General features: G+C 34.8%; 1 protein-coding gene across 1 annotated transcript; it reads right to left on the minus strand.

The window, feature by feature from the left end:
• Positions 1 to 7,117: 7,117 nt before the first annotated feature.
• On the minus strand, positions 7,118 to 9,646 carry LOC115223529 (phosphoglucomutase-2-like). Its single transcript, XM_029794162.2, has one exon. The coding sequence runs from the start codon at positions 9,481 to 9,483 to the stop codon at positions 7,672 to 7,674; it is 1,812 nt and encodes a 603-aa protein (XP_029650022.1). The 5' UTR covers positions 9,484 to 9,646; the 3' UTR covers positions 7,118 to 7,671.
• Positions 9,647 to 10,794: the final 1,148 nt, after the last annotated feature.

Here is a 10,794-nt window from a genome sequence, read left to right on the forward strand (position 1 = left end):
CGTACTGAAGGGTTAGGACCCACAGTTTGAAAAACACCGAATATTCTGCACTTTGCACCCACTTGTGTCTTTTTCTTCCCTTCTTTTTTGTTGTGACCCATTTTATTTATCTTGTGACCTAGTTTTAAAATGCTATTCTAGAATGTCTCCTAACAAGGCTTATATTGACATACTTTGGGCACTAAATTTCAGATTGTGGAGAATCACTGCTATGCAAACCACTCTCTTGCTTTGCAGCATTTAACATTCATTTTAATGATTCCTTATTCAACCAAGAAGACAGCAGTACAGTTTTGCAGTCATGAATCCAACTTGATATTTTCTCCTGTCTTGATGGAGTTTAAACAGAGCCTACTTAACTGACTATTTTCCAATAACTACAGAATTGTCCTTCCAGTATGTAAACTTTGTTGTTCTGTTTCTAATTCAAGACCAACATAGAAATTATTTTGTGTGGTGATTAACCCTTTTGTTACCGTATTTCTCTTGAGATGCTCTGTGTTTCTTTCAATTAACTTTAAATATAACAAAGTATTTAGTAAAATAACTTAGTTATCTTTAAGCTAGTGTTAGCAACTTAAATTGTAACTAAGGTTTGGTGGAAGATTTTAATTTCAAACATATGAAAACAAGACATTTGTACTTCAGAGCCAGGGGTGGTTTCAACCAGGTTGGTATCAAAAGAGTTAAATAGTTCCCTGGTAGAGCGTTAATGATTGCCAAGAATGTTTTCAAAAAATTTGGCTGCTATTTATAGCAGTCAAGTGTCTGTAAAGAAATTTCATTATGAACTGATGTCCTCTTAAACCTACACAACATTGATATTACTTCATCTTTAACCTTTTTGTTACCATATTTCTGTTGAGATGCTCTGTGTTTCTTTCAATTAATTTTAAATATAACAAAGAATTTAGTAAAATAACTTAATTATCATTAAGCTAGTGTTAGGAACTTAAATTGTAACTAAGGCTAGGTGGAAGATTTTAATTTAAAACTTATGAAAACAAGACCTTTGTACTACAGAGCCAGAGGCAGTTTCAGCCAGGTTGGTATCAAAAGGGTTAAAGTCTCCATAAAATTTTTCACAGAATGACTGTAGTAAGAAGCTTGCTTCCCAACCACATGGTTCCAGGTTCAGTCCCACTGTGTGGTATCTTTGGCAAGTGTCTTCCTCTATAACCTCAAGCAACCAAACCTTCGTGAGTGGATTTGGTGGATGGAAACTGAAAGAAACCTGTCAGATGTATGTATATATGTGATAGTGTATATAAGGTTAATACGAAAATCTGGCAAGAAATTTGAAATAATAAACATAAACAATAATTTTTTCTTTCCTTTAAAGAAAAGGATACTTTAATTAAACAGTAAAAATATATAACAGATTGACAAAGACAAAACAAGCAATAATATAAAAGAGAAATGTCTCCATACATCAAACTGATATAGATTTGGTCTAAATGGCTATATACTAAATGATATAAGCTTTATTTTACACCAGTAGAAGATATACAAAATTAACATTGAAGGTTCACAGCTAACTAGCAGAACAACTATGCACGACTCATTAAGTTGTAATATATTTAATCTAAGATTCTTCACAAAACACCAAAATATCCAGACAAATCGCTTTTGACTTTCAAGTTTTTAGGTTTCTATTGCTATTATCATTATTATTATTATTATTATCATTATTATTTGTTTATGTTTACAAATGGAAAATTCTTTGGTTTTCTTTCTTCACATGCATGCATACATAGTTTTTTTTGTTGTTTTGCTTTGAGTTCTTCTTAAGAGTGTTCAAGCCTTGTATGTATATATGTATGTATGTGTGGAGGCGCATGGCTTAGTGGTTAGGGTGTCAGCATCATGATCGTAAGATTGTGGTTTTGATTCCTGGACCGGGTGACACATTGTGTTCTTGAGCAAAACACTTCATTTCACGTTGCTCCAGTTCACTCAGCTGACAAAAATGAGTAACGCTGCGATGGACTAGCATCCCATCCAGTTGGGGAACACATATGCCATGGAAACTGGAAAACCAGGATCATGAGCTTGGCTAGGCTTTAAAAGGGCGCATTTATTTATTTTTTATTATGTATGTATGTATGTATGTATGTATGCGTGTGTATGTGTACATGCACACGCAAATGTACTTGTAAGTGTGTGAGTGCATATACATGTACGTGAGTATATATATGTATGTATGTGAATATGGGTGAAGCACTGGCATACAACTTCAGTTGAATCAATATATAAATCTATAAAGTCTACAAGTATCTAGTACTCGCTTTTCCCTAATTTTTACACCAACGTGTGTGTGTGTGTGTGTATAGATATATACACAAATGTGTGTGTGTGTATGTGTAAAAATGGTGTAGTTAAAGGGAAGCTGAGAAAAAAAAAAAAAAACAAGCCATGAAACACAATATGGATTTCTTAAAGAGCTGAAAATATAAACGTGTAAATGTGAAAATGTTTTGGCAATATTTCACCTCAAATATACACAGAAAAAAAAAAAAAAGGCTACATACAAGTCATTTTAGCTATCAACACTAAGGCCATATTGGATCAATGTCTTCAAAATATGAAATAATAAGGATATTTAATACATGTAAAACTGGTAAAGAGGTGATCACATGACCTCCTTCCAAAATATCACTAACACATACACGAAGATACACACACACATATATTGATATACATACATGCACAATTTTCTATGTAAGAGTTTATCAAAAATATTTTTATTTGTGCAATTTAGTTGCCATATGATTTTATTAGTAATCCAAGACTGACTACCAATGGTTGGAACTACTTGACTTCTGTCACTAATACTCTTAGGTATGAACATCACAATATCACACCTCCTTAGGTATACGGTTTCTTGTCTATGCACGAAATCATCACCATCGTCATCATTATCATTTGTATTATTATTATTATTATTATTATTATTATTATTGTTATTATCGTTATTATTAAAGGCAGCAAGCTGGCGGAATAGTTACCACACCAAGCAAAATGTTCAGTGGCATTTCTTCCAGTTTTATGTTCTAAGTTTAAATTCTACCAAAATAAACAGAAATAATGGGCTATACACTTTTATTTATTATAGACTTACATCTGTTTCAGATCTGTGTTTGGGTGCATTCATGGTTCAATCTTAACAATCACTTGACTGATTGACTGAAAATATAGGGAACTACAAGCCTACATCTATCTTCTTCAGGGCTGTAAGCCTATAATAAATAACTGTGTATAATCCATTATTTCTGTCTATCTTATGTATCACTCAGTAAAAATGTGACATCTCAACTGGGTAGTGGAATTATGGATTTGAAAATCTGACTGATGATGGACTTTGATTTTACAATACCAATCATAAGACCTTTTTGTTCACCTGATGTATTATTATCAGCATAGAACTTAGGAAGTATTTTGCCTGAATTAATAAACCCTTATTTAATACCTCTTTGTTTTGAGATCATCTGATGATTGATGTTTGATTGATTTAAGTATGTTTCTCCATTTTCTAATTTTGTATTATATATATATATATATGTAGATAGATAGATAGATAGATAGAATAAAATAGAAATGAAAAGGCAAAGTGTATACATAGTCTATAGACCAGATATATATATATTCATTTAATGATATATCTAAATTAAATATCCTTGTCAAATCTTGCAAAACTGCTTGCCTTTCCATTGCTGTTTTAATCTATATCTTCCAGCTCAAAGGGAAGCCACTTCTCGCTGCTCCAGAAAGGCAGTCTTAACATCACATCTTCAACTGCAGTTCAAACCGCAGCTCAAGTGGCACATCAAATTAAGCACTCAGAGTGCATATCTATTGGTTTGAGTCGCCCTGATGAAAACTCCTCGTATACTTTATATATCCAAAGAGAAGCCAAAATAGGGAGCCCTGGTGGATACCAACTGCTTGATTGCTAAGGCTTCAACAACTGAAACAAACAATTCAATCCATAACCCTTTCACAACATCAGAATGGAAAGGACAGAGATTTCTCAAAAGATCAGTATATTTTCTATATAATTGCACTAATACAAGCTCATATCAAAAGACCAATGTATTCTGTAAATGATGCCAAATAGAATAAATTTATGGTTAAACCCTTATTATAATAAAATTTATGTAAGGTAAATATATTATATGTATATATATATATGTATATGTATATATATGTATGTATATATACATATATATATATATATTAATAATAATGTGAAGGCGCATGGCTCAGTGGTTAGAGTGTTGAACTTACGATCGTGAGGTTGTGAACTCAAATCCCGGACTGGGCTGCGTGTTGTGTTCTTGAGCAAGACACTTTATTTCATGTTGCTCCAGTTCACCCAGCTGTAGAAATGAGTTGCGACGTCACTGGTGCCAAGCTGTATCGGCCTTTGCCTTTCCCTTGGATAAAACACTGGTGGTGTGGAGAGAGAAGGTCGGTACGCATGGGCAACTGCTGGTCTTCCATAAACATCCTTGCCTGGACTTGTGCCTGGGCGGGTAACTTTCTAGGTGCAATATATATATATGAAGTGTTAAATACTCATGGTATGTGCAAATTAACTGTTCAAGTTCTCTGAAGTTACAGGATTTGTTGTGTATATAAGCAGATATTGGCTACTTGTCCCTCTGGGATAGGTCAAATGATGTAGACTCCTCTGATAAGAATCCAAAAGATTCAAAAATGAATTGAAGCTATTCATTGTTTTTTTTTTTCCAATCTACAGAGAAATAGTTAAGTTTCCCCCTTAGTGAATGAGTAAGACATGACTACTGATGAATTGGGCTTCGAGGAGTGCAGTATCAATGAAATCAGGGTCTTTGTTGCAGAGACACAGGTGCTGAAGAAATTATAATGAAAGGAGGTATCATATTTGGTGTGAGTTTGATGTAAAGAATAAAAGTTGATGTAGATGTGAGCCTGCGGGGAAAGGTGAAAGATTTTAACAGGATGAGTGGGACAGACATTTACTGAAGAATATGAAAAGCTAAGGTGCATTCCTATGAGTGAAATGGAATTGAAACAGTAATTGACATAACAACTGCTTAGCTCAGGTGTTGGTCCAGTAAACTTAGTATAAATTTTGGATTTTAATCTGGAGCCCAACTTGGTTGCCCACAGCTACTGTACTTAATATTAGTAGAAATCACTGAAGAAGGTGGCACGTAAAAAGCACCCACTACACTCTCAGAATGGTTGGCATTAGGAAGGGCATCCAGCTGTAGAAACTCCGCCAAATCAAGATTGGAGCCTGGTGCAGCCATCTGGTTTGCCAGCCCTCAGTCAAAATTGTCCAACCCATGCTAGCATGGAAAGTGGACGTTAAACGATGATGATGATGATGATGATGAAGGAAAATCAAATCAGACTGAGTGAGATAGAGATGTGCAGAGGCACAGGGTTCAAGTATGGTGAAGAAGACTAAGAACTTGATGGCCGAGAGGTTGTGACCATGGAGAATGAAAAGTATATGAGATCTTACATCCATGGTAGAGAGGAGTTTAGAGGGTCCGGGACAGAAGGGAAAGGAGTTAAAGAGATGGAGGGCATGGTCTGTGGCATTGATATAGGACGGGAAAGTAGCAACATTAGTTGGTAGAGGTAGCTCACAATTAGTTTGGTGCTGGGGCATCTACAAGAAGGGGCAACAGGAAGTGTTAGGTTTGTGAATTTAGGGACAAAAGTAGATTGTGGAAGTGAAGACTATTTTGATACTGAGGGTTAGTGCAGGAGGAAATAGAGAGGGGATGAGCTGGTTCATAGTGAGATGACTGGCTAAGATCTAGCCAGGGATGCTTTCTGCATGAAAAAGATAGAGTTAAGTTTAGGGCACTAAACATACATAATGCAGTTAACTAGTTTTATAGGAACTTCTTTCGAAATTCCTATTTTTGTTTTTCACCCATTAACTTGTGTAGGTCGAACTATGTAAAACATTAGAGAAAGAAACCAGGCTGTTTCTTGCAATACATACCACTACATAGATCTAAAGCAACATTTTTTCAGGGGCCCTTAAAATACAATTGTGGATCCCCACAAAATCTTATATGGACCCACAGGGGCCACATAGACCCTGGTTGAGAACCACTGGTCTAATTGATAAGGTATTAAAATATAGCTGCTAAGTTTGAAGTAGTAGGTTACATGCCTGACCCCACAAAACTATTTTAATCATAACATTCTTTTCCAAAAATGTTTCTATTATTCAATACTAAATAACAATAAACATAAGTTGTTTACTTATAAACTAGAGCAACAGGTAACAAAAAAAAAAGTAAGAGTTTTTAACATTTTTTTATTCATAAAAAAACCCCTCCCTAAACCCTGATGTTTACCATTTTCACAATGGTAAATCTGGCACTGGAAAAAAAATTCTATGTTTTTCCTTTCACTCGGCGTTCTAAACAGTATATTTGTATTGTTTAAATACTGTATTTGGTTCTGTTAAGATATTTGTGTATGTGTGTGTGTGTATGTATCTTATATTATATTATATATATATATATATATATATAATAATCATAAAATGACGACGAAAGAATGAGACCTCAATATTCGGTAAATAAAGGAATTTATATATGTATAGTATAGGACAGTCAGTAAGCTGTCATAATAGGACTCAGAGTTTCAAATGCCGGCATTTGAAACTCTGAGTCCTATTATGACAGCTTACTGACTGTCCTATACTATACATAAATATACATACACACACACACACACACATATATATGTTATGTATGTATGTATATGTGTGTATATATGTATGTATATATGCGTATGTGTGCATCTATATGTGTGTGTATGTGTATATATGTATATATATGTGTGTGTATATATATATATATACATATATGTATATATATGTATACATACATATATGTATACATATATATATATATATACATATATATCTGTATATATGTGTGTATATATACACACACACACATATATATACATATCTATATGTACGTATGTGTATGCGTATATATATATATATATATATATATATAAGTAGTTATACGCATGCACATAAATATGCGTGCATATATATATATGTATATATAGGTGTGTGTGTGTGTATATATATATATATATACACACGCACAGATAATTATCATTGCATGTAAAAAAAAATTTGAACCAAGGGAAATAACTCATGTACCATAACGGCGTGGAGTGATAGAAATTAAGCAAGGTTGTACTGAATGACCACCGAACGCAAAAAATTCTTGAAGAATTTAAAGTTGGAGAAAGAAAACCTAAAGTAGCATTCGTAAGCTAGTTACAAAGAAAAGGGTGGAAGAATAATTTCGATAAGTTACAAATTAAAATTTAGAAAAGATGAAAACAAATTAAATTCTCATGATCAATCGAAAATTGGATCTGATCGGGAACAGTGACATGGGACATGATTTAAACTTACTGGACTTCGTCATTTAATAAACATAATTGATCGTCTGATCAATAAACATAAAGAAAAATAAGTGTTAACAATACTTTGGGGACAGCAGTAATTTGCATAATAAAAAAAAATGTGTATGCGTGAGTGTGTATGCGAATATCATCTATGATATATGTATGGGTACACACATATAAGTACATATACGATATACGCACACAAACATATTAATGGGTTTATGTACGAGCAACAAAGCCGTATTTTTCGGGTTGATAAAAGTACTTTTCAATGCATTTGACAATATCTTGCAATTCTTTCATGACATCAGCCTTCCCGAGACCCCTGTCAGGCTTGGGACAATGTTCAGTGTAGTATTTGATCTTCGGTTCTGTCCCACTGGTTCTTAGGGTCGCTATACAACCGCAATCAAACGTGAAAGTAATGACATGGCTTGACTTACTAGTTGGTAGCAGAGGTACGCCGTCCTCGGTATTACTGTCGAACCCCACAGTTAAATCCCGTATACCGCTGATAGCATAGGGTCCGCAACTTTTCGGATAAGTCCCTGTTCCTTGATAGTTGCGAAGATCGGCGAACATTTGGTCAGTGGCCGACGAATCATAACTGAGGAAATAAGAATTTATAGACAGGTGGTTGCCGTAAGTGGAGTAGACCTCTTCCAATTGATCATTTAAATTTTTTCCTGCCTGGTGAACATAACTGGCCATCTCAGCTATAACAGCTGCAGCACTTACACCGTCTTTGTCAAGAACCTTACTGCCACACATAAAACCTATAGCTTCCTCGAATGCAAATAAAACAGATTTACCTTGGTTGATCAGTTTGTAAGATTCGCTGCCCATCCATTTAAAACCCGTTAAAGTTTCCACGAAATTCAAGTTTTCTTTGTTGGCGATAGCTTTCAATATTTTTGAGGAAACAGTACTGGATAACATATAAACATCAGACATAGATTTGTTAGGGTGGTTGTCTTTGTAACATTTTACCAACCACCAACCAAACAGGGCCCCCAATTCGTTTCCAGTAAATATTTTCCATTTTCCGTCTACTTTCTCGGCCACTGCCAGTCGATCGGCGTCAGGATCATTGGCCAAAATGATGGAACTTTGGTGTTCATCGGCAGTTTTCATTGCCAGCTTTAAGGCACCCTCCCCTTCCTCTGGGTTAGGGTACTTCACAGTTGGGAAATCAGGGTCGGCTTCCACCTGCTCTTTAACAGGAATAGGTGGACTAAAACCAAATACCTCAAGCGATCGAGATGTGAATGGGTAACCAACTCCGTGCATGGCTGTATAAGTGAATTTCAGGGGAGACTTCTGATTCTGTGCTTTATGAAAACAGAGACTCTCCAAGTCTTTATTATATTCAGTATATACAGTTTCATAAGGGTCGCGAACGAGTGGGTTATCTTTCAATACTGAAGTATCCCATGACGTACTCCATGGCTCTAGGTTGTTGTCAATGGAATCGGAGAGATATTTTTCATACGGAGACACAATCTGTGCTCCGTTGTTCCAGTAGACTTTATATCCATTGTCCTCTTTCGGATTGTGCGAAGCTGTCACCATAACGCCACATCGACAGCCATAATAGGAGACAGCATAGGGTACATAAGGGGTGGGGCACATCCTTGAATACAAATAAACGGGCACTCCAGCTCGAACGTAAATATTGGCCACTAACTGTGCAAACCTTAAGCTGTTGTAACGACCATCGTAACCGACAACTACACCTTTCGCTTTCAATTTTTCACAATCGTCAGCTTCTATGTAACGAAGTATACCTTGGGTGGCTTGTATGATAATCAGTTCGTTCATATAAGCAAATCCAGCGCCCATCTTCGCACGAAGCCCAGCAGTGCCGAAACTGATACGTTTCAAAAGACATTTCTTCAGTTCGGCGATGTTTTGTTTTTCTAGAAGATCGTTGATTTCCGAACGGGTTCGTTCGTTCTTATCCCATAACATCCACTGTTCTATTTTAGCGTCCAGCTCTTTATTTCCAGTAGTTTTCTTTTGCAGAGCCATTCTGATGCAACCGTGGGGAGTCAAGTGACGATAATGACAACACAAGTGTTTATAAATCCTTGAACTTTGTAGAAAGAGGAAGAGGTAGAAGTAGTTCAACTACTTAGTGGTGTTTAGACAGAGGAGGAATGAGGGAAAGAGAGAGACAGAGAGAGAGAGAGAGGAGGAGGAATGAAGGAAAGAGAGAGAGAGAGAGAGAGTGTTGAGATGGAAAGAAAGACAGTATGTGTCAGTGTGTGTGTGTGTATACGTATGCAGGTGTGTGCATGTGCGTGCGTGAAAGAATTACGGATGGCTAAACGGACAACAAAAACCGTATTCCGTTCTCTATTGTTTGAAACGTGGTCCAACCACAGAAATTACTTAATCTACTACAAATAATAATTAACTCTCCCGCTAACCACACTCTTAATTGAGCATATACATATACACACACACACACACATATATATATATATATATATATATATATATATGTATATATATATATATATATATATATATATATATATATATGTATATATATATATATATATATATATATATATTATATATATATATATATATATATATATATATATATATATATATATATATATATATGTATATATATATATGTCATAACGGCACATGCGTGTGCAGATAAATTTTACCGTCTCAACTTTTTTTTGATTATGATTTTTTAAGGTAAAAAAAAAAGAAAATCGTCTTCGAATTATTGTTTTGAACACCGGAGATTCTGAATCCGGAAAATTATTCTATTTTATTTTTAAATGCTTTCAGTTTAATCATAACAGGAACAATGACAGTAATAATAACAACAATGATGGTTTCAAATATTTGCATAAGACCAGTAATTTCGGGAAAGGGCTTAAGTCGATTACATCGACCCCAGTGCTCAAGTGGTGCTTATTTTATAGACCCTCGAAGGACAAAGGGTAAACTTTTGTAAAAACATGAATCTGAAAAAAAAATGCCGCTAAGCATTTTTGACTGACAGCAAACGAATGACAGCTCGCCACCTTAAACAACAGTAATATTAATAAGAACATCGATAATTAGTTTTAGAATATCTGTCATGTAAACAGGAAATGTGGATTCGTATTATACGGGCAGCAATCGACTTTTCCTATTCAAAGGAGTTTTTTTTAGCGCGATATCTATTCGCTATTACTTATAACTTTATCTACTTCAAATTTCAACGTTCCAAAATAGAATTATTCCATATTTCGTTTATATTTAAAGTGTTTGACAACATTCATATAATATAATATAATATAATATAATTGTTATAGTTTGCAACAATTCAGT

Source organism: Octopus sinensis, linkage group LG23 (genome assembly GCF_006345805.1).
Source record: "Octopus sinensis linkage group LG23, ASM634580v1, whole genome shotgun sequence".
Taxonomy (NCBI): Eukaryota; Metazoa; Mollusca; class Cephalopoda; order Octopoda; family Octopodidae; genus Octopus; species Octopus sinensis.